The following is a 27,252-nucleotide window of genomic DNA, read 5'->3' on the forward strand; positions in this document are numbered from 1 at the left end:
TTTGAATGGATTATCATTCAAGTCATTCTCAAGAAAGAGGAAATGGTAGTTCCCTCAAATGGGGAATGCCATTCCACCAAGAATAGGAATGAGATTTTGATTTCACCCAACCAAACAGTTGGAATTCCAATTTCAATTCAAGACCCCTATTCCCACAAACCGAACTAGCCCTAAATCCTTTTAATAAAGTGTGGTGATCCTGAAAGTCGATACATATTGTACAATACATACCAATGCAATATTTTGAATTTTGATTGGATGTAAAAAAAAAACAGTACAAGTGTAAGGAAATGTTAATGAAGTGATTAAGAATAGGTTTTGATAATAATCAAAGGAAAAGATCCGTCAAAATAGTTCTCCTTTGGAAACCTAGAAAATTCAGGTTTTGAAAATTGGAGACCAATTTTTCAAAACGTTTCCAAGCATTTGATGTTATGTTATCATATCAATGGACCTGAAGACTTAGTTTACTTTTCTTTTTAATTTTTAACTTCAGAAAAACTGGAAACAATCAAACAAACTTGGGTGGAGAATGAATCTTTCAGGTTTTAACTAAAAGAAAATAAAAAGAAAAGAGGGCAGAGGCAGAATTGAATTTGGCTCCTTCAATGGCATAAATTAAATATCAATTACAAGATCTTATCTCAAACTACATGTTGTAGACATATTTGAATGTGCCAAAAATGTGAATGCTAAATGAAGTTATCCATTAGAATTTAGGAATAGCTCCAATAAGTGGTAAAATGAGAAATGATAGATTAAGGCTGCATTTGGCATTCCTTATTTTAAAGATTTATCTTCTTTTTGTAGTTAAAAACTCAGTGTTCATTAGAGCATTTTAAGAGCAAAAAGGAGATGTCTTTAAAATAAGAAATGCTAAATGCAGCCTAAAATGGTTGGGAGAATGACCGTTTAGCCCAGGGTCAGAATTTTTAAGCTCAAAGTACAATTAGGGTGGGTGTCAGCTCGGAATTAATACCAATTCACAGACAGGCATTAGTGTGCAGAGTGGGGGGTTTTGACCTTTAGAATGTTTACAACTCTGCAGTGGAAATCAGAAACTCCTTCCCCACCGTGTAGCCCCAGGGTAATTAATTCATTTGGAATACTCTCAAAACCTTTTACACCCAGATTGGCTAATTTGTCCGCACAATGGTTTGCTTCCCTGATGCGTATGGGGGTACGAGTGACCCTCCAGCCTGGGCATTATTTACTTCGAAGTTCGAATCGCTTGTATGCTTGAGACAGTGAATCTGATTCGATAATGACCCGCCTGAAAGTTGAAACCCTTGCTCCAAGCCATTGGGTCAATGGAAGTATAACATAACAGATTTCAATTGAGTAGCCCCAAACTCCAAGCCGTTGGTCATTCCAGTTTCGGAGGATGCCTCCTCCAGCTCTTCTCCGCTTCACTTTTGCTGCTCTTCAAACCACCCTTCCGGTGGATATCAAGTTTACCTTCTTGAATCATTGAGGTGTCGTGACTCATTGAGATTTGAAAAAATTGACGACTTTTTGCAGATGTCATACAATTGCCATAATGAAAATATTATAAAGTCAAAACACTAAGCACCTAGTCAGCACGATCTTCACTAATTGGCAAACGATGTAAAAACCTTTAACCAATCGAATATGAATTCAGTCAGTCCTAGCAAAAAAAATCAAGGTGTTATATGCAACACTAGGGTGTTCTCTAAGTGACTGACATGCCACATCGGCATCCAAATGCAGTGATGATCAAGACTAGAGTTCAAAAATCGACAGAAGGCATTACTCTTGATAGAGCACAATGGTAGGACAAGGACAAGATTCATGTAATCAACCCAAATAGTTGGAATTAAAGCTGAATTGAATAGAATATAACAACCATGTTCAACAAGAGGGGCAAGCTGTTTCAACATTTACCACTTTCAAACTAAAACAATAAAGTTGGTAAATCATAGGCAATAGGATCTAAAACCAGGACAAAGATATTTACAAAATTTTAGTCTTAAAGAATCAACCCTTGTGCAGGTGCAGGTTTGGAAGGCTGCTCACTTTCAGTTTTTGGTGCCTCAGAGTGATGAACCTGAGCATGGTCCTCAACTCCTCTTTTTGGTTCCTCTTCAGCCGTGCTGCCAACCTTCTCTTTTGCCTTCTGGCCTACCTCCCCGGCTGCTTTAGCAACCTTATTGAAAGCACCAGTTACCCATGCTGCCCCAGTAAACACATACCTGTTCTTCATGATAGCAGACCCAGCACTACTGACTTTCTGCTCAGCAGCTGCGAATGCTGATTTGGTCTTTTCTGAAACCTGAAATTTCTGGTCCATTTCCTTGACTTTGTCATTGACGACAGATGTACCAACACTTATCTTCTGGCTAAGACCCATCCTCCTGTCCAGAGAAACAACCTTGGCAGTTGCAGTGGACGTTAATTGATGCTTCTCATCAAAAGATTTTGCTCTGTTGATGGCATCCTTGCCTAAGATGAAGCCCTTGGCAAGCATGCTACTAACAACTTCTTCTGCCCTTTTGACAGCAGATTCAGAACCACCAGGAGGAACCTTGCTTTCATTTTCCTAAATGAGATTGAAAACAAGAGAACTAAACACATTGATTTGGTACAAAAACACAAAGAAAACAAATGCTCTCTGTATAGCATCTTACTGGGGGTGGAATAGAAGCAGCAGGTGGCAGTTGGTAATCTGGTGCCGGAGTTATTGTGACAGACAAATCCACTATTGTTGCACCCTGTGATACCACAAATACATGGTTATAACATAATTGGGACAAGGATTAGATGATGAAATGTCCAAGGATCCACAACCAATCATCTAGTGTATCCTAAATAGATGTAGATAAAACTCAGCCTACTGAATAGCTACTACTATTCAATACCTATAATTTTAACCAACTAGTTATCCCTTTTTCTGTGTAAATCAAGGCTATAGGATCAGAAAACTATTATGATTTAGCTAGACAATATTTGAAACAGGAAATCTCCTAGATTGCAGTCACCAAATAGATGAACTTGAAAATCCAGCACAAAGGAAGATGAAACTAGGAAGATGAATTTTCCTAGTTCTCATCATTTAAGGAACATAGAAGTTACCTCTGAAAACAAAATAGGTTTTGTTATCAGGATTCATAGTATGCAACACATTGACAATATTAATTTAAGGTGCTTTGGTAAAAGAAGTTAAATAGTTGATCATTAATTTTGTAAAAGAAATATTTGCTTCCATCAAATGGTATGGTGGTGTCACTGGTGATCTAAAGCCAAAGAAGAAGAAAATGTCTTGAGAAGTGAATGCACCGAAAGAAGGACCGCAGTTTCAGCCCCCTGACTGTCCTTAAAGGTAACGTATGCAGTTTGAGACCGTTCATTGTCACTGCAACAAGCAAATGATAAATTTGATCTCCAGAAAAGTCAAGAAAGAAAGCAAGAAAAAGATCTTAAACTGCACAAAAAATCAACCTTTTCATTTCAACATATTCAATATCACCAGAAAAGGAAAAGAACTCCTTGATATCTTGCTCTGTTGCTCCCAAGGAAATATTGCTGACTTTTACTGTCCGCACCTGTAATGACAAAGAAATGCAATGAATAGGAGATAGAGTATAATACCAAGTGCTTATAATATTCCATCAAGCAATCAAGCATAATATACGATGATACAACTATGATGAATATGCACCTGTGAGAAAGGAGCTGGTACATGTCTGATTAGAATATTCATATCCTTTAATTTAAATTAGAAAACTCAGAAATTCAGAATCTGATGCTACATATATATTTGGAGTTTGGTGTTATCATCTTTTTATGGGGATCTAAACAATAATATAACTGGCATATAGAATCAAAAGAGCTATCAAGGTCCTCACTTATTCTGTCTACATTGTATTGGGAAAATCCCAATATTTGCAAAAGTTTCTGCTGTTGAAGAATGGTAGCAAGAGCAACTGCAAGAAACAAAAATAGGAGTGCTGACCTGACTCCAAATTCACTAAAACTGATTTACAAATTGATATCAGGCCCAGATGATTTCCAACAACAGTAATGACCTCTTGAAACCCATCCCTTGCAAGCAACCCAGCTAGATTGTTGGCAGCTCTGGGCATCCACCTGAATGAGCAGTTCAGTATAGCAGCCAAAGCTTCTCCCTAACTAAACATCTGAAGGTCCAAGAGATTTAATCTCCTAGTAGACCTGTTCATGGGCTGGTTAGACCGATGGCCTGGCCTAGCCTAGCCTGTTCTTTATCAGGCTTGGACAAAATTTTAGGCCCAGAAGGTGGATTGTGGCTCGAGTGGGATTCGGCATATGAGGTCTTGGTTAATTAGGGAGGGAGTTTGGAACCGGTTGTCCAAGTTACCGGTAGAAAAAGAAGAAGAGTTATTTTTTTTTAAAAAAAGGAGAGTCAGGTCAACGAGAGCTTGAGAAATGGTGAATAGGGTAAGAAGCAGATCTTTGAAGACGATGGGGAGAAGCTCATCAGTTCCAGTGACGATTGTCTTAATGGTGAGGCTGGTCTGTCTACAGGGACGCGTGATCTATGCTGTAGTGGATCTCCTGTGGGGTGTGGCAATTCTGTCACTCAGGATGACGCTATCAGGGCATCTCAAGACTCCAGTGTTTCCTTGGTTGAGTCGTGTATGAGAGTTCAGAAGAGGATGTAGAAGGGCTGGAGTTGTGGGTGGGAATGGCAAGAAACATCTGAACGATATTTTGAAGATCAAAGATTTTGTTGGTGCTGAAGAGAGTGGCCTCGTCAGAGATGCAGCTGACAGGATTATCTTTGTAGACAAGCTTTCATCTCATCTTCCAGCTTGTTTTGAGGAGATTGTGATTGGTAAGCTGGGTGTCAATCTGGGTCATAGGAGGAAGAATGAGGAAATATGTCAAGTTACTGAGGTTGGATTGGGTCTTAAGAAGTCGGGCTTCTAGCAAGATGCATATGTCCACGTAACTTTTCTCTAGGCTAAAGCTCGGATTGGTTGGAGATGGTCCCACAAAAAATTTCAAGAAGGTTTACAAGAGGGGTGTGAAGACAAAGTCGTCAGAGTTTGTTGATCCTGGTGGGGGAGAACAAATTTGTCTTTCAAATTCGGATCTGTAGCTGGTTAATGCTCAACAGGAAATCAAGAATTTTGGGGAAGGGAAAGAAGATGATTTGAGGATAGCTGGTACGACTTCAGAAGGTGAAAAAGTTTATGAGAATAATGTTGAAATTGGAAAAAAAAAACTTGGTCTATTCTTTTTGGGTTGTGCTAGGAGAGCCTTTGAAGAATTTGGGAGGAGGAAGGAGAGTTTGAAGAAAGTCATTGTGGGGAAAGGAGGAAAAGCTTGGAAAGAAGATGTTAGAAGGGTATTCATCAGAAAAAAAAAAGAGATGTTAGAAGGGTTGATGTGCTTGAGGAGGAAGATTAGTAGAGACTGGAGCTTGTCTTTCCTCTTGTTTTTGTTGTCTTTTGTTGTGGGGTTAGGGTTGAAGAGGGTGTTGGGGTGGTTGGTTTTGAGAGAAGTCATTATAGGTTGTTCTGTTTTGAGTTTTTTGTAGGGTGGTCGCCTCTTTCTGTTGGTGACTGCTTGTCACCTCTCTCCTGTATGCTTTTTCTTCTTTAATAATTTTTCTTTTATTATCAAACTTCAAAAGAAAGCCCACAGGCTTGGGCTTGGGCTCTAAGCACCAAGCTCAACTATTTTTCAGGCCAGGCTAGAGCTTTCTCAAATAAGCCTGGAACGAGCCTGAGCCCAACCCAATGATATTACACTGCCGGTCCTGAGCCTGGGATAAAGGAGGGCCGCATCAGGTTGGCAACTGGCACTAAAATTTTTGCCAAACCCTCATTTATAATATATATAGTTTATTAAATTATTACCAAACTAATATAACATTAATTTATTAAATTACATTGTAGGTAGGACTTTTTATGTCCAGACCGTTCTTCAGGCTCAGTCTCAAGATCCAATCCTGATGGCTGGGCTGGACTCAGTTTCAGACCTAGACATTTTCTGTTAATAAAGAGGCAAAGCCCAGCCTGGCCCGGCCTGTGAACAGCTTTATCTCCAAGCATCACCCTGTTAATGACCACTTGACAGTCACTTTCAAGTTTCAACCTGTAAATCTGTCCAGCCATACGAAACAGCAAGTTTTAAACTTTGCAATAGGGCCAGCAGTCTGCTCTGATGGAATTGCCTAGACCTGAAAAGCTAAGAAAGACAATTCACCTACCATCCCTTACTACTCCAAAACAATAGATCCCTGGATTATCCAAACAACAACCATCAAAATTTGATATTCTTCTCCCAAATTTTGTTACTAGCCATTCAACACCCTTTCTTGTCTTCTAATAGAGATTCTTAGTACAACTTGCCACCCACTCCATACATAATCCATGGTTATGCCTCTACCTTCATCACATGATAATGCCTCAAGGGGACTAATTTTGGCTTCCTGAGTTTAGTTGCTTAGCCTTATTTGGGAATTTAACAAAATACAAATTTTATAACTCCAAATTCTGTGCTCTAGCAGATTTAGAAGTATCTAGGGGCCATTGGGATTTTTTTTACACAAAAATGAGTGGAATTCCATTTTAAATCCACTCACAACATACAAATACATCCTTAAAGCTTTCTTGCAAAAAAACAAATGCTATAAAGAAGATGTCTAATTTGAAAGTCAACTTTGATTAAAGTTGTGTTGTTGGGATAAATATGGATGAGAGGGAGGTGACAAAGAGGGCTGAAGTTCTAGATTTCTCAATGGCCTTTGAATTATCTGGGAATGCCTTTAGGGGATAATCCAAGGAACAGTTTTTGGGACCTAGTGGTGGATAGATTTACTAAGAGGTTAGCTTTGTGGAAGAAAAATTATTTGTCCATGGGTGAGAGAATCACATTGATAAAATTTACATTGAGAAACCTGCCTATCTATTTTTTATCTGTCTTTAGGATCCCATATAAAGTGAGTAGAATATTGGAAAAGCTGATGAGAGATTTCTTATAGGAACCAAAGGAAGAGAAAAGAGACCATAGAGTTAGTTGAGAGATGGCCCATTAAAAACAAGACTGATGGTGAACTAGACATTGGAAACATTCAAAAAAGAAATAAGACATTATTGGGGAAATGGTTATAGAGATTGGCAGAGGATGGGGACAAGTTGTGGGCAAAAGTAATTCTGAGCATTCATGGGCAAGCGGCTAATGGCTGGGATGTGGGAGTCTTGGCTAGGGCTACAAGAGCTTCTCCACAGAAATCCATTCATGCCATTTTACCTTCTTTCATGCCATTTATCAAGTATAACCTTTACTCTGGATAGCAAGTGAAATTCTGGGAACATATTTGGGTGGGAGATGTGCCTTTGAAAGAATAGTTTCCTTCATTGTACTCTCTCTCTCTCTCTCTCTCACACACACACACACACGCACACTCTATTCAAAAAGGAGCTTGTGAATACTTTCTTGGTCCCTTCTGAGTTAGGGTATGGGTTTGAGTGGGATTTGGGTTTCAGGAGGGGTCTTAGGGACTTCGAAGCTGAGAATGTCTTGGCTTTGCTCCAGATATTGGGTGCAGTGGTTTTGATCCCTCAAAGGAAGATGGTATAATTTGGACATTGACTTCTGATGGTGAGTTCTCTTATGCCTCCTTCAAAAGCTTTAGTCCAATCCTCTGTTAGTCTTGGCCAAACCTTTCCTTGAGATTTGGGGTAAACCAATTCCTCCTAGGATTGGAGCTTTTTGTTGGGAAGCTTTTCTAGAAAGGTGCAATACTCGTGGCTTGCTTTAAAAGAAAAGACTCACCTGGTGCTTGTCTTCTAGTTGGTGTATCCTTTGTAGGGCCAATGGTGAGAGCTGTTATAACTTATAAATCTTCTACACTTTTGCTTCTACTATTTGGGTTGGTTCTTTTCTTTGTTTGGTTGCAGGTGCACTCCCCCTTCAAGTATACAAGGCTTGTTTTACTTCTTCCTTTCTTAGGTGGTCAAAGAAGAAGAGCAGAGTAATGTATATGGGTTGCTATTTTCTAGACAGTATGGGAAGAAAGGAACTCACAATTTTTTACTGAAAAGGAAAGAAGTAAAGAGGCAATAATTGAAGTTGCAACTATCAGAGTGGTACAGTGGGCAAAATCATTAGAGCTGTTACAACTTACAAGATATATCTACAGAGGTATTGATTAGAAACTGGAAGAAAGTAGTTAATTCAGCTCCAGTCCAGATGAAAACCAGACCCTTTTGGTCTACACCAGCCCTTGGATTTATCAAATAAACTTTGATTGGAGCAGTGAAGGTAATCCGGGAACTTAAGGTATTGGAGGGACCCTCAGAGATGAGGAAGGGAAAGTCGTTACATTGTATTCCAGACCTATTGGGGTGGGGGATTCTCTTAGAGCTAAAACCATGGCAGTATTGGAAGGGCTAAGGAAGGCTAAGGAATTGAATCTACCATGGATTATTGTTGAAGGAGACTCTAATATGATTATAGAACAGATGCAGAAGGAAAAGAGCAGAAAATGGAAATATGCTAATGAAAAGAGAGTTCAAACGGTTAACTCTGTGAGTAGAGATTCAAATTCAATGGGTAAAGAGAAGTGCCAACTCATTTGCAGATGCACTTTCTAAGCAAGGGGTGGGAAGGGAACAAATGTTCTGGACAGTGTTGTGACCTTTTTATTTTATTTTATTTATTTATTATTATTATTTTTTTTTTTGGGGGGGGGAAGAGAGCTTACCTCTCTCCCCATAGCTTTATGTTGTTGCAATGCTTAATTTTCATATTAATAAAATGCTATGTTATTGAAAAAAATCTCTTCTAATTTGCTTGGGCATAGTTTCTAAAGCAAGCAAAGTATATCACAGGTATCAAAAGCTTTAAAAACATAAATGATGCAGAAATGTGAAAAAAGAGCCATTGATGGAGAAATCAGGTTTCTCCCAACTCCTCTAGTGTGAACTCATAATTTTGGGTTTTCCTATTCTTAATCAATTTCGTTTTTCTGGTTTATTCTAGATTATAGCTGTCACTATATGCCGATCCGAAATTTTTCCCTAAGTGAATGGGATAAGGGCTGGTACTCTAATAAACCAACCAAAAGCTTACTGTTAGTGTAGGGGTATTTCTGTCTTTATACTAATGTTGAGGTTGCTGATCTGTAATATTATATTAGAACTAGTGTCCCTCACTTAAATAAGGGCACATGGTCTTTTCCATTATATTAATAATATAAAAACATGTCTGGCCGAATGGGAGAGTTACTTTTCCCTAATTCGAACCAGACTTTTCCTCTCTTTTCTCCTCCTTTCTCTCTCTCTTTCTTCCCTCTTTCTTCCTCTTTCTTCTTGACTGTTATCAGACTAACAAAACTCAAAGGCAGGCCGAATTATAACATGGTATCAGAGCTCAACTAAGCAACTCGGATATGCCCAGATTTTTGTTCTTTGCGCACTCAATCTAGGGTTTTCCCTTGATTTCTCTACCATCGATTGGAGATAAGGGAAAGGGCTGAAAAGGAGTGGTCGCCCTCTTCCCTTGGAGGTTTCTATGCCTCCAGTTGTGTCTTGTGTGGTCGGTTGCTGTGATTTCTAAGAAGCCCTCCCCTAATCGATAAAGAGAAGAGGGCTGATTCGTGTGGTGCAATGGGTGTCTTGTGTGGACTGATTTTCTTCTCGTGTGGTTTGTCTTTCAAGTGATGAGGTAAGAGATTTTTGTGCATATTTTCTGTTATGAATCAAATAGGAATTATGTTTCAGATCGTATGATGGAATTTCAGACTATAGTGTGCTAGGGTTTATGCTGTTTTTTTGTGTGATTCGAAGGAGTTGTGCTCATATAGTGGTGAGATTTCAGGTAGTCGTATTCAGGTAGGGTTTGTGGTGTAAAGAGTGCAATCTTCAGCAATAACAAGTGCTGAAATCAGTGTGATCAAACAGTGTGCAGCGTGTCGAATTCAGTGATAACAGAATTCAGCAATGGAAGATAACAGTGATAGCAAATCTAATGTGATGATACCTACTGACTACCTGAATGTTCAAATGACCTTCATTAAACTGAATTGAGAGAATTATGTACCTTGGGCTAAATCTGTAGAAGTTTTTCTGAAGGCAAAGAAGAAGGTGAAACACATAAGGGAGGAGAAACCCTCCACTGATTCTCATGAGTATGAAGACTGGGAACAAGAGGATGCACAGATTATCACGTGGTTATGGAATAGTATGGAACCCAAGATTAGTGTAAATTTCATGTTTCTTGACAATGCCAAAAATGTGTGGGACCATGCTAAGAAGTTGTATTCTGGTCAAGACAATACAACCAGAGTATATCAGCTGTATCAGGAATACTTTAATCTGCAACAGGGCAATCAGAGTCTTGAGGAGTACTATGCTAAGCTTTCAGTAAGTGAGTGGAGCAAGCTAACAGAGCCAACAAAATTTAACAATGTTAGCAAGCATTAGAAAGCACAGCAATAGCTCAACTAGGATTTTCTGAGGTGGCAGTTGTTTTTTCTTTACAAAAATTGTTTTCTTTTCTGACATGGTAGTTGCTTTTTTTAATTCCAACTATCATATATGATAGGGACTGAAGTTTGCTTCTTTGACTGATTCATCAAAAAAACAAACAAGTTTGCTTCTTTGACTTGAATTTGTTGTTGCTAGATATGGTAATTCAGTTACCTATCCGATGAGATCAATGTATTGTGAATCCAATATGTTATGGGAAAGTTACAACTGTTTTACTAATAAGGCATTAATATGGGATTAGAGTATGTTTAAATTTCTTATCTATATTGAAATTGTTGTCATTGTCATTTATTTTTTTGAAAAGGTAAGGTAATTTATTAAAACAAGAACCAGTACAAAGGAGCCTAGGCCATTAAAGGCTGCCTAGAGCCACCACAAATTACAGATACATCTAGTTCTGAGATCTAAACAACAGACTCAAATTCTGATTTTTAAACACCTCCGTTGTCGACACCCAGGACAGAAGTTTACCCACAGCTTTCTGCACCATTTCCTCTGAAGATTTAGCTTTGCCCTGAAAAATTCTGTTATTTCTTTCAATCCAGATAGTCCAAAGCTCAGCAGCCGGGATAGTTTTCTAAACCAAGATACCTTTCTTGCTGAGACCCGCAATCTGCCAACACAACAGCAGATCCTTCACAGAATTTGGCATTACCCAGCTGATTTCCAAAGCTTGAAGAAAATGCCTCCAAATATAATTCCAAACTGGGCAATGTAAGGCCAGATGTTCAGTAGTTTCTACTACCCCACCACATAAGCCACATGACATGTCCGAAATCTGAATGCCACGCTTCACTAGATTAACTTTGGATAGACATTTATTTAAAGCCATTGTCCAGAGCAAAAACTTCACTTTAGGACTGATTGAGCTCCAAATCTGCCTAGCCGGAAAGTTTTCCTGACCTGAACTTATCAACTTACTAAACATAGACTTAACAGAAAACATGCCATCAGCTTCCCATTTCCATCTCCAGGCCTCCTCCATGTTTGGGTCAATCCTCTGGTTCTGGAGCAAGCCCAACAGAATTGCATACTCCTCAATTTCCCAGTCAAAGAGGCGCCTCCTACAAGTTAGGTTCCAACTGAAAGAAATTCTCAGCCACTGAGGAATCCTGATTTACAGAAATTTGATACAAGAAAGGAAAGGCATCTTTCAGACACACTTCAGAACACCAACAGTCTTTGCAAAATTTGATTCTTTCCCCATTTCCCAAGTTGTAACCGATTCCTTCCTCAAATAAATTAGTGTTCTTCATTATACCTGTCCAAATGGAGTTTATCCCTCTTGAAATAGGAGAATTGGATCTCCAATCACCCCAGTCCACTCCATATTTGTCCACGATCAGCTTTCTCCACCAAGCATTTCTTTCATTTGCAAATCTCCAAAGCCATTTACACAGGAGGGCAGAATTGAACTTCTTCAATTTTCTTATTCCCAACCCTCCAACTTCCTTAAGAAGACACACTTGATCCCAGTTTACAACACGAACCTTCTTCTCCTCCTCCCAACCTCTCTAGAGAAAGTTTTCTGTAGTTGCTCCAATCTGTTAGCCACTTTGGAAGAAATAGGAAATAGGGAGATAAATTAGAAAGAGTACTCTTAATCAAAATCACTCTCCCCACAAAAGAAAGGTATTTAGCTTTCCAAGAAGCCAATTTCTTCTCCATTCTTTCAACCACTAGATTCCAAATCTGAAAGGAAGTATATTTAGCTCAAAGAGTGAGCCCCAAGTACTTGACCGGAAGATGGGCACTGACAAGCCATAACTTCTGCACAAACTTCTAGATTTGTAACAAGACCTAAAGGGATAATCTGAGATTTACTCAAATTAACCTTGAGGCCAGACACCACCTCAAACCAGCTCAAAATTCCAAGCACCACCTCTAGTTGATTAGGAGAAGCATCAACAAAGCATAAGGTGTCATCAGCAAATTGAAGAATATTGACTTTTTCTTTTCCCGGAGCAATTGCAAAGCCCTCCCAAAGCCCATTCTCAGCAGCCTTCTTGCCAAAGAGAGATAAAATTTCCATGACGCAAATGAAAAGTAGGGGAGAGAGAGGGTCACCTTGCCTCAAACCTCTTGAACTTCCAAAAAACCCCGTTGTTTGCCCGTTAACTAAGATGGAGAACTTAGGAGTCTTAACACAAACTCTGATCCAGTTTCTCCAAAGCTACCCAAAATTCATTTTCTCCAAAACCAGATCCAAGCAGTGCCAGTTAACATGATCATAAGCTTTTTCAATATCCAGTTTACAAAGAACACCTGGGGTCCCCTCTCTTCTTCTAGACTCCAACAGTTCATTGGCAATGAGAACAGAGTCAACCATCTGTCTACCCGGGACAAAAGCACTTTGGTTACAAGAGATAACACTGCCTAACACACACTTCATTCTTTCAGCCAAAACCTTAGCCAAGATTTTGTAGAAACTGTGCAAGAGACTAATGGGCCTGAAGTCCTTTATATTGACAGCCCCCTCAATTTTTGGAATAAGAATGATGAAAGTTGAATTCAGACTTCTCTGAAAGGAGGCACTAGTGTGAAATGCCTGAAACACCTGCATCAGATCACTCCTCACAATATCCCAGCATTTTAAATAGAATAGATTAGAGAATCCATCAGGACCTGGTGATTTATCATTTTCTAGCTTCTTTACTGCACCCTTAATTTCCTCTTCTGAGAATGGTCTCTCTAACCAGATTTTCTGCTCTTCATTTAACTTATTAAATTGGAGCTCAGAGGGAAAAGGTCTCTGAACCCACTTCTCTTTATAAAGGTTCTTATAGAAAGAAGTAGCTACAGATTTAACTTCAGAACTAGACTCACCACACCGGCTTGCTGATTGAAGAGAACCTAGCACGAGCATTTGCCATTTTGTGAAAGAACCTTGTATTTTTATCCCCCTCTTTAAGCCAAATGGATTTAGCTCTTTGTCTCCACTTCCTCTCTTCCTCAATTGCCATCTTATCATATCTGATTTTTGCAATTGACCTCTTAAGTCTCAGATCTTCAGACAAGGGACCCGCCTCTTCAGCTCTGTCAATCTCTACGATGGTGCTCAACAAAGCCTTCTTATTAGCAACCCACTTCATATTCTTCTCCTTACTCCAAATTTTTAGTTTACCTTTGACAGCCTTTAATTTTGATGCCATAACGAAAGAACTAGAGCCCTCCACTTGCAACTCATTCCACACAGAGCTGATTAAGGGGATAAGATTTTCCTCTCAAACCAAGCATTTGCAAACTTAAACGGGGATTTGACTATCTCACGGAGACCACAAACAAGCTGAATAGGGCTATGGTCGGACATCGGTCTAGGAAGGGTAAGCTGTTTGAAATCAGGAAAGAATTCACCCCAGTTTGAAGAAACCAAGAATCTGTCCAGCCTAACCAGGGTCGGGACAGATTGGTTATTGGTCCAAGTGAATCTATTACCCTGAATTGGGGCGTCCATTAATTCCATACTGTTTATGAAGTCAGCAAACATGTTCATTGAACCAATTCTTCTACCCCCTGTATTCTTCTCATCCACCGAAATAGTTGCATTAAAATCACCCCCAATTACCCAAGGACAGTTTCGAGGGTCTCTCAAATCTGATAATTCCGCCCAAAAAGCCACCCGAAAATTAGAATCAACAGGACCATAAACGTTTGTGACTTGAATAAGTTTTCCATCTTGTAGTTTCAGTCTCAGAGTGATTGAGAAATTACCAATTCTGCAAGAAACCAAAGAACAAAAAGTGGGGTCCCAAAGGCTCACAATTCCACCAGCACTCCCCAAGGCAGCCAAGGCCTTCCACCTGACCTGACCCTCCCCCCAAATACTTCGAATTGTAGCAGCATCAACCCACTCCAGCTTAGTTTCTTGGAGCAAGACAATCTTTGACTTCGATTGCTTCAAAGAATCACATACCATCATCCTCCTCCTTCCCGACCCCAGCCCTCTAACATTCCAGGAAAGAATTTTCACTTCCTTCAGAAAAAAAAAAAAACAACTAAAGAAAAGGACCCACCTCTTCTTAGACCCCCTTGCAGTCCCTTCACTGCTCCCCACCTTATCATTCAGACCCCAAGTTAATCTCATCATTTCTCTACTTCTCTTTATTTTTAATCCCCTTTCTTTTGCCGCCAATTTTCCCCTCTCCATAAGCACTCTTTGTTGTCATTGTCATTGTTATTATTGTTTTACTTTTATCTAGGATTAGCAGTGAATATTTAGAGAAATTTTAGGAACTGGGGTCAATAGTTGAGTATCTACATGGTTTATATACGACTTTATTTCAATAATTGTGCAATTAGGAATTATTTTAGTAAGTTTTTAAGTTGAATGTGAAGTCCTGCAAAGCATTGCCCAATCCCATACATTAAATTTATAGAATCAATGTAAATGGAATTAACAGGAATTGATTTGATCAACAAAGTACAGTTTAGTGATTGTGGTTGTGTGGAACTCGCTCCAAGTATGGATTCTTCCACCTTCTTGTACTATATCTGCTTTTCTATTTTTTTCTGTCTTTTAATTTGTTATTGTTCTCTAGAACAACAACTATTCTTCCTCTTCCCTTATCTTTGGTCTTATTCTAATTTGTTACTTCCAAAATCTGTCTCTGTTCACCATCACTATCATATGGTCTAGACAATTGTTTTTCATCTTCCATTCGTAATTTTCCATCTCAAACTTCTTTCTATTCAACTTGTGTTCTTATATTTCATTGTGTATAAATTGGTGCACTAACAATAAAGTTGGATTTTATTGGCTGAGAGCTTTCTTAAACTGCTAAACAGGTTCTAGATAATTTGAAGGATTCATTTCTTGTAAACCTGTCCTTAGCACATTAGGTTGGGAATATGCATGATAAGATTGCTACAATTTCAAGGAGATAGAGGTATAGAGTTGGGACTTTGAAATATACTTGAACAACATTGCCAATCACATAGGTTATTACTAGTACTATGAATGTTTCAGAGAACAACACTGTACGGAGTAGTTCCCATGAGGTCATTTCTTCTGAAAGAAGGTGCTTCTAGATCTGATGGGCACTAGGTATGCTATGCCCTACATTCTGTTTTCTTCGATGATAACTAGCAATTAAAGGAACAGACATTTAAGGTCTTCAAGGACTCGGGTATTAGTATTACTAGTTCCATGATCTTTTTTTCTTGATAAGTACATGAAATTTATATTGAATATCAACACAAGATTTACATAATTTACATGTGCCCTTAGAAGGGTATATGTAATTTATTCATGCACTGACAAGATGAAGAATACCAGAAAACTTGCTTAGCTTGGTGATTGTATGATAGGTTAGGAATATATTATAGTGTTGAATATTTTGCAAAGATTTCAAGGAGAACAAGATAAGGATTTTTGTGATCTTCACCAAAAGGATGCATGCAAAAATGAGAAAACCTAGAAGATTCCAAAGTAAGATCACAATGCTTGCATCAAGACTTGATTCACTTGCTTATTGATCAAAAACTAAGTTCAATAAGGACTTAACTATTCTACTTGTTGGGAAAAAGTCAATTTTGAAAGCTTAAATTCCACTGGAGATAACGTGCTTTTCCTTGAAGAATCTTTGAAATACTACATCATCCATTGTCTTCTACATGCAATAAATGCCACCACTTCCTAAATATCTAAATAGAAAATCAGTTCCACCAGCAAGCTAGGCTTTTAAAGGGTTATTTTTGTTATCTGATCAATAGTAGGCCTTTAAAGGGTTGGTTTACTAAATACCATTTTTTTATCAGCGGTTTACTAAATACCCATTAGTTGGTATTATGCACAGAACTTGCATAATTTCATCTTCTTGATCTTATGGGAATAAATAAATCTTTTTTTTTGACAAAAAATATCATGATTGGCCTCAAGATCTCGAAGAAATTAGATGCAAAATTATCAATTCGTCCTCCAATTTCTTGTTGAGATAGCCCGAGAAAGAAATGATTTATAACATGTAACATCAAGTCTGAGAATTGCGTGGCACTTTCCTAGTACAAAGAGGTATCAGGATTTTTATTTTTTTTGTGATCAGTAGGGAGATACCAAGAATCATTGGGAACAAGAAGGAAATGTGCAAGTACCCAAAGAGTAATCTGTCCAGCTGTGTAGAAGGAACCAAACGAGGAAGAATACAAGTCAGCCTTCTCATAGACAGTATCACTCCCTTCTCTTAAATTCCAGGACCTACGTTTCTATCTGTATAATGATAAAAAAAAAGGTTTCCCATCTGTATTTAATCTTCTTTTTCTGTGTAAGAAAAAATCATTTTCACAGATTACATCAGAAAAGAAGTCGAGCGACAGAGAGGTTGAAAGGTATCCCGGTCGAACAGATCTGAGCTACTTGTCGATACTTAACAAGTTCCACGTTCAAACTCCAATCAAACTCATATTCAAGAAATATATCAATAATTTACAATTCCAAATACCATCTCATAATCCACAGATAATCAATTTGAACTGTATTAAGCATTTCTAATCATTCAAAACACACTTCGCACCCTAAAAACTTAAAAAGCAATTCCCGAATAGGAAAAGAACAAATATTGAAATCATCGAAGAGATGACGTTCAGTGGAGATCGACGTCGCCTAAAGAGATAAAACTCACCGACATCGCGATCACTATCCTGGAACGGCAAAGCTCGATGGGATAAGATTAGCGGAGGATAATCAATCGCCGGAAACGGGAAACAGTTGGAAGTTACACCCGAAAGCTTAGACCAGCAACGAGGAACTATAAGGGCCTTCTTTCCTTTTTCCCCTTGCTTTCGCGTTGAGTGATAGAGGGCGAAGAGTTCGGGCGACTCTCAGGCGTGAAGAACTTGTACGTTGATTCAGAGATATCGATCGGAAATTCGTTACGGTGACGGCAAAATAATGATGAACATCTGATGCCGACGAGATCGTTCTTCTGACGGCAGCGACGTGCTATTTTTGTCAGACTCGATCACGTGGTTCTCTAAGAGAGCTTCTCATTGTCTACAGAACCTAGTCATTTCTGCCACGTGGAGAGACCCTATGCCTGATCTAGAGAGTAGAGTGTAGAGATGATCGTGGTCGGGCCGGGCCGAGCCTATCCGGGTTTTCGTTGGATTGTGGCCAAGCTAGACCGGGCTTAATGTGGGTTCTTCTAACTTTTAAGTAGGCGGGATGGGCATCTGAGTTTGCCCACATAAATCGATAAAATTAGAAAAAAACAATAGCATATGAATTTTTTTATCAAAATCCAAATTGAATGCAAATTTACTTCTTTTTTATTAATTTATTTTTACATCTTATTATCAATGTAAATATGCATTGAAAAATATATTTTTTTGTCATTTGTTAATACATAAATGTAATATTATCAAACATAGAAAAAAGTGAAATAAAATGCAAATTTACTCTATACTGAAATTTACACTCTATTTGCATCATTTCCAAACGCAGCCTAAACAAACTAACCAAGTACATGAGATGAGAGTTCAGCCACAATAGGGAGTTTTTCATCAGCAAGGGTGATCATCAAAGCAGTTGGCTTTTTTGTGATAAAAGTATAATAGTGGAGGGGCCCTACATTGCAGGGGGCAAACACATGATGGTAAGTGATTTGTCAAAGGTAAAATATTATATAAGAAAAAAAATTATAAAAGATAAATTTATTGAAAAAGAAATCTATTTAAAATAAATAAATAATAACAGCCATCGGGTAATAGAGTGAGAGAGGGAGAGATGACTTCTCTTTTCCATGCATTGATGATGTTCTTTCATCTGCAACTACTTATGTGATAGCTTTCTATTTCTTTGGGTAATTTCATGGGAATTCAAAATTCTGATTCTTGTTCCTTCTCAATGCTGTGCTTTATTTCCTTATTTCTAACATGTAATGAAAATTAACAGCCCTCTTGTTACTTGTAACACAGTTTTGTTTTTACAAGTTTCTATTTAAAATCAACTTCCTTACATTCTCTTCCTATTGGGATGAGTTAAATTCGAATTGTATAGTCTACGTGGCAAGAAAGTTCATGAAGAGTTGTTGAACAAGTGCTTCTCTATTTTAAAACTGGAGTTCCCGTGGGTTGGTGGAGCGGTTCCTAGATCCTCGCTGTGATGGGATCCGCTTGCGTGTTAGGTGGGTAAAATGCCACCAATCGGTAAGGTTGCCCGCTCCCGTCTGAACTGGGGAGTGGGTGAGCTAATATAGCCGTTACAAGGTACGATCCCGTAAGATGCAGAACACGATGGTGAGATCCTCGGGGTTGCCATGCAGTGGTCGGTCTGAATGGGAGGCGAGCTGCCTGTAAGGTACTGGGCTGCTTGGTGGCGAGCTGACTGATGGCAAGCTGCCTGAGCTCGTGCTCTTCAAATTTGCCCAGATATGAATGCCGAAGTGCCTTTGGACCGAGGTGATCCTGGTGTGACCTTGCGCCCAGGTATATTTGTCCCGAGGTAGTCTTGACCGAGGTGGTTGTTCTGTCCGGGTTCGATCTGTAGCGGACTTGATATCGTTATCCTAGTCACGATTTGATACCGGGGTGACTTCAGTTTGGGGTATCGGGGTGCCCGAGGTTGCTTTGTAGCGAACTAATCTGTCACTTGTGCCGAGTCACGTCCACGTGTCAATCTGGTCATGTTGAGTTGTTGCTATTGCCGAGTCACGCCCACGTGTCTCCCTGTTACGAGGTCAGGCCAAATTCCCCTTCATCAGAAATGTAATGCAAAATTTAATATCAACCTAAAAATCAAACAATTTTTATTTTTAGATGGTGGGTTAGTGGTTTGAGTTAAATGATACCATAGACAAACAAAAATTAAGTGTGAAAAATAAAAAATATTTTATATAGTGTAAATGAAATATATAATTTAAAAGGAACTTATAGTCAAAGTTGGTTGTACATTTAAAATTAGGTTGTAGATTGGTCCAAAAACCAACAAGACTCTAACAATCAGCTCTACATTTCAAATTATAAAAACCCCTGCTAGGTCATCAAAGGCTTATGTGGTTGTTCAACATGGGAATTTTAGTCCACGTTGGACATAACAAAAAACCTATATCGAAAATAGGTTTTTAGTTTCTCTCCCACTCCCTTTGTCTCTCTATCTCCCTCCCTTCTCTCCTTCTCTCTCTCTCTCTCTCTCTCTCACAGTCATCTTTCAATCTCCTGTTCCCCCCATCTCTCCCACTCTCTCAGCTTCGGTATGTAGCCAAATCAAAACCTCTCTCTCTCTCTATTGTTCTCCCTCACTCTCCCTTTCGGTCAATATCTCCTTTCCCTCAATCTCTATCATTCTCTAGTTGGTTTAAATTTCATAGCTAAGAGTTTCTTATGAATTTTTATCAAATAGGTGTAATAATTTTTAAACCATACCAAGTTGGTCTCATGTTCTTTTATACGATATGATTAATACCATATAAGTGAGAAAGAAAATAAAACAAATGAAAAAGGGAGTAGGAGAGAAACTAAATGAGAACGATAAAAATTAAGGGAAAAGGAGAGATCAACCAAGAAAGAGAATGAGAGAGATTGAGGAAGAATGATAGGTAGAGAGAGAGAATGAGAGAAATTGATATAGAGAAAGTAAATACAAAAACCAAAAACCATTTTTATTTATTTTTAAATCACATATTCGTTGAGTAGATAAAGATGACTATGAGATGGCGTGAGGGAGATTGAGAGAGAGAGAGAGAGAGAGAGAGAGAGAAAGAGAGAGAGAAATTAAAAACCCTTCCTTTTATTTTCCAATCACCCAACATTAAAGGGCAACTTCAGTATAAGCTTTTTGTTGTGTCCAACATGGATTAAGAGTCCTATGTTGGCAACAACCACATAAGCCTCCAATGACATGGCGAGGGTTTTTATAATTTGAAATGTAGAGCCGGTTGTCAGAGTTATGTTAGCTTATGGACCAGTTTGTAGTCTAATTTTAAATGTACAACTGGCTCTAACTATAAATTTCCATAATTTAAAACTAATGCAAAAGCAATGCTATTTTCTTATCTAGATGGTGGTGGGCCAATGATCCAATTTTTCCAAGAAAACCCATGATGTTATAATTAAATAACAAATATTTAAGTTTATTTTTAATCATATTGTTACTTTTGTTAATTGTCAATTTCTATCTTAACTATGATATATCTAAATTTCAAATAATTAATATGAAGAAAATTTTCTTACATGCAATGCACATGCTTAATTACTAGTATCTATATATGAATGAATGTGTATAATTGAGTTATGGTCAGGTTGGGACAAGGTTGGATCGGACTCATATCGGGTTTGATTCACCTAAGGGCTAGGTTCATACCCAATCCAAAAAAATAATAAAAATCCAAAGTCTTGAGCCCAAGCCCAAGCTGACGACAAAAAAGTCTAATTCCAATTCAATCTGGGCTCGAATTGGAATGCCCAAATTGCATAGATGCATTTGGATATTTGGAGAAATTTTTGTAAATCCCATAAAATATGAAAAAGTGTGTGCAGGAATTTAAGGTATAATTACATAAAAAAAATGCTTACTTCAATTACTTATATAAAGAGAGTTTTTAGAGAAATATAAAGAGATTCATTATAACCAACTATTACATTTAAATGTCATACAATAACTTTACTAATATTGTCATCATACAATGTGTGATCTTTGAGCTTTGAGCTTTGAGCTTTGAGGCAACTGTCGGCTGGATTCAGCAGTTGTAATGGGTCAGACATTCAGACGGACCGAGGAAACCAGAAGCCAGCCTTTTTTAATTGGCAAGACATTAGACATTGGTTTAGAACAGCAGAAGCTTCTTTTCCAAGAACCATGGTATGATCATGATTCAGTAATTAATTCCTCAAATTAACCACTTTTGAAATTCAAAACCGACTGTCCCCTTCTTTGTAAGCACGACCTGTGTAGTGTCTATCCACTGTCCGGTAATAATAGGAAAAATTGAATTCCTTTCCACCTCAAAATTCCACATTCAACACCTACTCGGCTGTTCCCTCCCTCCTTTTAAGCCTTCCGGGAGATGCCGTTAACTGTTCTTCCCTGTAATTTTCCCTAAAATAAGATTGATTGTCTCATAACTTGTTCTTTGGTATAGATTGGTGCCCCGGGAAAATATTTACGCTAGAGGCATCCATAACTTGAGAAGAAAGATGAGCAGCTCGTCACCTGCACATTCTTCGGTATCGGCGGCGACGAGTGTCGGAGGAGGAGGGCAAGGAGGAAGTAGCAGCAATGCCGCTTTGGTTTCAGACGACAATTCTTCCTTCCATTTCCCTACCGATCTCATCTCTCCCCAAGACCGCAAGGAGGAGGCACTCCTCGGTATTTCGTTTTCTTTCTGTTAACTTGTTTTCTCCCCCATCTCCCTGTTTGAATTCTTTCTTTTAAAGAGCTTCTTATGGTCTAATGTTTCTCCACTTCGGATTTTGGGATTGTTTTTTATACAAGAAGATTTTGAAATTTCTATGTTTGCTTCTGTTTTGGCTGGAGATTTTGTTTGGGATGTTTGATGTCTTTAACGTTGTTACTATGGAATTTTAGGGTTTTGATGTATGTAGTTTCTGTAATTACTCTTTAGCTTTATTTCTTTCTTTCTGGTTTAGGTCTTTATGATAATGTTTTTAAGGATTTCATCGTTAGGATTTCGGGGATTCTTCCTCCATTGCTTCTGTGGTATCTATTGTCCTTGAGATAAAAGGAAGATAACTTAGAATTTTAGATTGATATTTTGGTTTGTTATACGTCCAAGAAAACTTGCACAATTGGAACTCTATTTTGTATTTTTGATAATGGCTGGTAATGCTGTTTGTTTTGGCGTTTCAGTTCTGAAGTCTGATTTGATGGCTGCACTTCACAAGGTTGTAAAGTCCTTAGATGACGATAATTGGATGTTTACTGCACCCCGCTCCCAAATTAACCTTATTTCAAGACCGGGCAAGTCCTTCGACCCAAATTTTCTCTTTTGAATTCTCAAGTTTTGGATCTTTTGTTTTAAAAGGTTAATTTGCATAATCCAATTCAAGCATTTGTAGAATTTTCTGAAATTAGTATAGTGGAGTGATGATGAGTCAGTTACCAACTCTAATCGGATGAACTGTTTCCAAAAAAAAAAAAAAAATAGGATGAAGAACCAGATAGAAATAGTTTGAACCTTGGTGTGAAATGTTTGGCAAATCAAATGAGTTTTCTTATTCATTTATTTGTTCTTTTTCTTATTTTCTTTAGTTCTATTGCTACTTAACATAGCAACATGTTTCAATTGGTTCCCTGTTATAGATCATTCCATCAAGAAATTTCCCACCAGAAGCACTTCATCTGACATAGGTTCCTCCATCTAGCCTCAATATGATAAAACCCTCAGTGCCTCAATATTTCATTATAATCTGACAAATTGGTGGAGAATGTGCTGCCAATAGTATTGTGTTTTCTTAGTAATTTACCTGCCCCACCTAACTGTTACAATTTCTCTTGTAAGGAATTTATGACAACATTCCAATGTGTTATTATTTCTGTGTCAAGGCTTTCTTGGGTCCTAGGTCTATGGAGAGGATTAAGGAAATATGAAACTCTATGTATTGTGCAATCTCTCTTGTAAGGGATTTATGGAAATATTCCAATGTGTTATTATTTCCAAGTCAAGGCTTGCTTACCCAGGGCTATGGAGAGGCTTAAGGAAATATGAAACTCTATGTATTGGAGCCTTATCAGCTCTTTGGAGGGAGTCATTCTTGTTGATATATCAGCCCAAGATAGTAGAGTTTGTACCTTGAACCCTATGGATTGTTCTTATATGCCTCTTTTTGTTGTTGCCCTTTCTCCAATGACATTCCCAGTTTGGAAAGCCAAGTTCTCTCTAAAACCAGAGCTTTTGTGTTGGAGGGTATTTCATCTAAGGCCTCGTTCACTCTTTAAAAAGCTATTTACCTAGGTAAGTTCAGTTACCCAGGTAAGTTTTACCTAAGGCCTTGTTAATATATCAGCTCAAGATAGTAGAGTTTGGACCTTGAACCCTATGGATTGTTCTTATATGCCTCTTTTTGTTGTTGCCCTTTCTCCGATGACATTCCCAGTTTGGAAAGCCAAGTTCTCTCTAAAACCAGAGCTTTTGTGTTGGAGGGTATTTCATCTAAGGCCTCGTTCGCTTTTTAAAAAGCTATTTACCTAGGTAAGTTTAGTTACCCTGGTAAGTGTAACCTATTGCTTGTGCTCTTTTGATTCCCAGATAAATTAGGCAATTGGGCAAAATTGTCCCAACACGTTTTGTCAACTTTTCCCCTGGGTGGGAAGGTTACTTATCTACCTAGGAGATGGGTATCACTTACCTGGGAAGTGATTCTTCCATGGGTCCCACATGAATGTGAATAAAGAACATGGGAAAAGCAGTCAATGGGAACCACAATCCCATTGACCAACTTCTCCCCCTTCAGAATTCGAAAAACGAGCAGGACCTAAAGGTTAACATTTCCAATGTCCTTCAATGGAGAAGACTTGATTGGTGTCTATTACTCCATATCTGTGTCTAATACAAGGCAATTGCTTAGCTCTTATGTCTCTTGTATTTGGGAGCTTCCTTCTCTCTATTTGGATGAAAGTTTACACTTTCCTGGGATTTGAAGAGCCTTTCTGGATTCTTTTTTTCTTTTCTCAACTAAGAAATGAAAGGTCGATATACACCAATCAAAAAAATCATATAGTGATATTTATTTGGGCTGTTCTCAATTGATGACATCCTCAGGGGCTGGCAATGGGTAGTAACCCCAACCTCATCATCAATAACAACCAAGGAGCTATAATGTTTATGTTTTTTTGTCCCAATTGGTCATTGATCATGGTGACTCAATTAGGACTGAATTGCATGTAGTACTTGAAGGGTCTAGGTTCGGGAGAGACCTGAACTACTGAAATATAGTGGTATAAGGAGATTCAAGGATAATTATTGGCTCCAATATAACAGTCCTGGATCATGGCAGTATAGGCACATAATGAGAGAAGTGAGAAACCTAGCAAGAGAGTTCAGGGCCTCATATACTCAAGGTATATGAACGTATGAATGAAAAATACAAGTCTATAGGGGTGCTTGGATCATCTCATTTCTTCATTTCAATTCTTTTATAAGTGATAAAATTTGACAGGTTACTAATAAATAAATGGATTGATATCTGGGGTCTTACTCAATGTTTGTTCCAGCTATCTGGGGGTCTTGGGAGGGGTGGATGGGATATGGACCTAACTTTTGGCACTTTTTTTTTGCACAAAGTGGCCACTCAAACTCAAACCTATAATAATCTCATGCTTGCCAGCCTGAGATTTTACCATTACACCAAGCAATGGCCACACAAATGAATAAATAAATATAGTTAGTGTTATTATTTGCCATTGGAAACTTTCTATGTGAAAAGATACAATTTATTATGGTGCATTATTAAACAGGTAATGGTAAAAAGAAAGGGCACTTGAAAGGTACACATAGAAACTTTATTTCTCTGGAATCTTTTTCTTTTTTCCCGACCAGCTAAAAGAATGGAAGTCACTGTATTTTTGTTTGTAAACTGTTTATCTTTTTTTTTTCCTATCTTCCTGAATTCTTTTGGATTTTCTTAATTTTTTTTCTACCTTTGTCAACTTCTTTTAGGTGGCTTTCCACACAAGAAAACAGAAATTGCAAAGAGGTGGAATTTTTCTCAGCCAAAATGATTTTTTCTACTCAAGCAAATGGAAGCTGGAAGGCCTTTTGAATGCTGGAAGGCCTTTTGAGTTGGTTATAAACCGGCAATCCTAACATTGGTAACCGTCAAATTTGTTGCTTTTCTATCAAGATTGTTGTTTCAATTCTGTTTCTTTTTGTAAGAGACCCAATGGCTGGTTTCCCAATTGAACATTCCAGATGAATTTGTAGTTGGTCCACTTTTGGGATAGCATAAAAGAAGCAGTGTTTTTTATTCTCAAAATTCATCAGGGTTGGGTGTATATAAACCTATTTGGTGCTGATCCTAGGCTCTTTGATCGCCTGGCTGGGAACATGAATGGTGAGCAAGGATGATTTTATCATAATTTCTGAAAATTTAATAAAAAAAAAGTCAGGTGATTTTAATAAAACACATGATTGTGGCCAATGCTATCAATCTCAACACGGACACCTCAATTGGGTTTGAATATGATAGCGGGAAAATGGAGCCAACCAATATGAGGTGCAAGGTTCAAAGTATCGATACGTATCGTTCCGGGATCTCTCCGCTTCTAAAATGAGTGTATATCAGAGGTCTGACTGGTTCAGGGGTAGAGGAGACTTAAACCGGCACCCCTGAATTGGTTACAAAGAAAAAAATTAAAAAAACCTGAAACACTGTATCAATTCGCCCGATACACCGTGTGATTTGATTGGTCAAAGCTAATCCGGTACCATGTCTAGATTTTCCCTGAATACCACGTACCACCTGATTTATCACTACCCGTACCGTAAGTCGTAATGACAGGTATCCTTTTGTAATACCGGAGTGAGAGCTCAAATTTTGTGGACCCTCGGGTTCACAGGAAGCATGCATGTGCGAATGAAAAATGAGCACGTCACCTTATTAAGTTAATAGGAATTTAATGGAATTACTCTGTTAAGGCTGGTCCAACCAGCCACTAAAAGACACAAAAGTGAAAAACGACAACCTCCTCCATTCGAATTCCTCTCTCACCGTCTTTCAGCATCAAACCATAGCAACCAAGTTGGGAGACCGATTATCGGTGACCGAGGGTAAAATCATCATCTTCTTCTTCTTTTCCTGTCACAGGCGGAATGGAAGTGCATGATACGTAGGTAGAAAAAAGAAAAATCGGAAAACAACAAAGAAGAAGGTAATAGCGAACAATTGATTTTTTTTAATTGTCCCTGGGTGGATTTTCTCTCATAATACCTCAAGTAGCAATTCGGCTTTATTCATGCTTTCCTTTTCTCCCACTCAAATGTCAGAGCTCAGCCTACTTTAATGATCTTAATTTTGAAGGTTAGGCTTACTTTACTCCGACAACAACTGGTAGCCGTTGATTCCTTGCTATCGGATCAGACAGAGGGTGTTGGGATTTTGGGACACGGCCTTAAGATTTCAGAGGATTGTTGTCGATAAAAAAGAAAAGGGGAAAAAGAAGAAGATGGAGGAGAAAGAGAAGAAGAATTTATTGTCAGTCTCTGGTTGTTGGTTGATGCCTCACGCTGAACGTTGATTATTGTGGTGGCTGGTGGTCTAGTTACAATATGTTGAGATTTGAGAGACAGTAGGAGGGGAGTTCGAATAAGAGAGGGAAGTATTATTGGGTTTTATTGTTTTTTGTGTCTTTTAGTGTCTGGTTCAACCAATTAGACCATTATTAACCAAGTAGCCCTGTTAAACTCTTGTTAACTTACTAATACGACATGTTCATTTTTCATTTGTAGGTGCACACAACCTAGGGCTGTTCACGGGTTGGGTTGGGTCGATTTATTGAGGTTTTTCCAATCGATCCGACCTGGTCGGGTTATCTGAGATGGAAACCGAAACCGACCCAATGTTAAGCAAAATCGACCTGGTCGGTTTGAGTCGGGTTGGGTCAGTTTAGGTCAGTTTCGGCTCTAAGTTCATCCATGCCCCCCATGGCCACCTAGTTTTCTGGAAATATATTTAAAACTGAAATATGTATTTTAGAAATATATATATATATATATATAAACAAAAATATACATAAAAATATATTGGAATATATATTTTCAGATATTTCAGTTTTTAGTTAAGTAGGAACTAAGTCGGTTCG

The 27,252-nt window shown here is 38.3% G+C and overlaps 2 protein-coding genes and 1 long non-coding RNA gene across 5 annotated transcripts; 1 reads left to right on the top strand and 2 right to left on the bottom strand.

Moving 5' to 3' along the window:
- Window positions 1–1,809: 1,809 nt before the first annotated feature.
- LOC104611474 (binding partner of ACD11 1-like) lies at window positions 1,810–17,456 on the bottom strand. The gene is made up of 5 exons (XM_010278545.3): window positions 17,120–17,456; window positions 3,460–3,563; window positions 3,298–3,373; window positions 2,649–2,732; window positions 1,810–2,560 (listed from the first exon to the last, which is right to left on the bottom strand). The coding sequence occupies exons 1-5, from the start codon at window positions 17,123–17,125 to the stop codon at window positions 1,991–1,993; spliced, it is 840 nt and encodes a 279-aa protein (XP_010276847.1). The 5' UTR covers window positions 17,126–17,456; the 3' UTR covers window positions 1,810–1,990.
- Window positions 17,457–21,146: 3,690 nt separating this feature from the next.
- SAMBA (valine-tRNA ligase) lies at window positions 21,147–25,383 on the top strand. Of its 3 annotated transcripts, none has more exons than XM_010278548.3 (4): window positions 21,147–21,294; window positions 21,575–21,801; window positions 22,303–22,413; window positions 25,112–25,383. In XM_010278548.3, the coding sequence occupies exons 2-4, from the start codon at window positions 21,630–21,632 to the stop codon at window positions 25,171–25,173; spliced, it is 345 nt and encodes a 114-aa protein (XP_010276850.1). In that variant the 5' UTR covers window positions 21,147–21,294; window positions 21,575–21,629; the 3' UTR covers window positions 25,174–25,383. The 3 variants fall into 3 exon arrangements, with proteins under 3 accessions (XP_010276850.1, XP_088756147.1, XP_010276848.1); XM_088900021.1 differs by lacking the exon at window positions 21,147–21,294 and adding an exon at window positions 21,386–21,404; XM_010278546.2 differs by lacking the exon at window positions 21,147–21,294 and having other exon boundaries at window positions 21,411–21,801.
- Window positions 22,783–25,124, bottom strand: LOC148801190 (uncharacterized). The gene is made up of 2 exons (XR_016083662.1): window positions 23,404–25,124; window positions 22,783–23,368 (listed from the first exon to the last, which is right to left on the bottom strand). It is a non-coding gene; the product is annotated as an uncharacterized LOC148801190 (long non-coding RNA).
- Window positions 25,384–27,252: the final 1,869 nt, after the last annotated feature.

Source organism: Nelumbo nucifera, chromosome 3 (genome assembly GCF_055504915.1).
Source record: "Nelumbo nucifera cultivar China Antique chromosome 3, China Antique-T2T, whole genome shotgun sequence".
Lineage (NCBI taxonomy): Eukaryota > Viridiplantae > Streptophyta > Magnoliopsida > Proteales > Nelumbonaceae > Nelumbo > Nelumbo nucifera.

Bases quoted from the DNA above. Each gene is read 5' to 3' on its own strand.
- LOC104611474 (XM_010278545.3), bottom strand. The intron at 3,374-3,459 runs GTTGATTTTTTG...TGCTTGTTGCAG, and splicing joins GAATATGTTGAAATGAAAAG to TGACAATGAACGGTCTCAAA. The intron at 2,733-3,297 runs GTGCATTCACTT...GTGGTATCACAG, and splicing joins AAACTGCGGTCCTTCTTTCG to GGTGCAACAATAGTGGATTT.
- SAMBA (XM_010278548.3), top strand. From the start codon at position 21,630: ATGAGCAGCTCGTCACCTGCACATTCTTCGGTATCGGCGGCGACGAGT. The intron at 21,802-22,302 runs GTATTTCGTTTT...TTGGCGTTTCAG, and splicing joins CAAGGAGGAGGCACTCCTCG to TTCTGAAGTCTGATTTGATG. The intron at 22,414-25,111 runs GCAAGTCCTTCG...AACTTCTTTTAG, and splicing joins TAACCTTATTTCAAGACCGG to GTGGCTTTCCACACAAGAAA.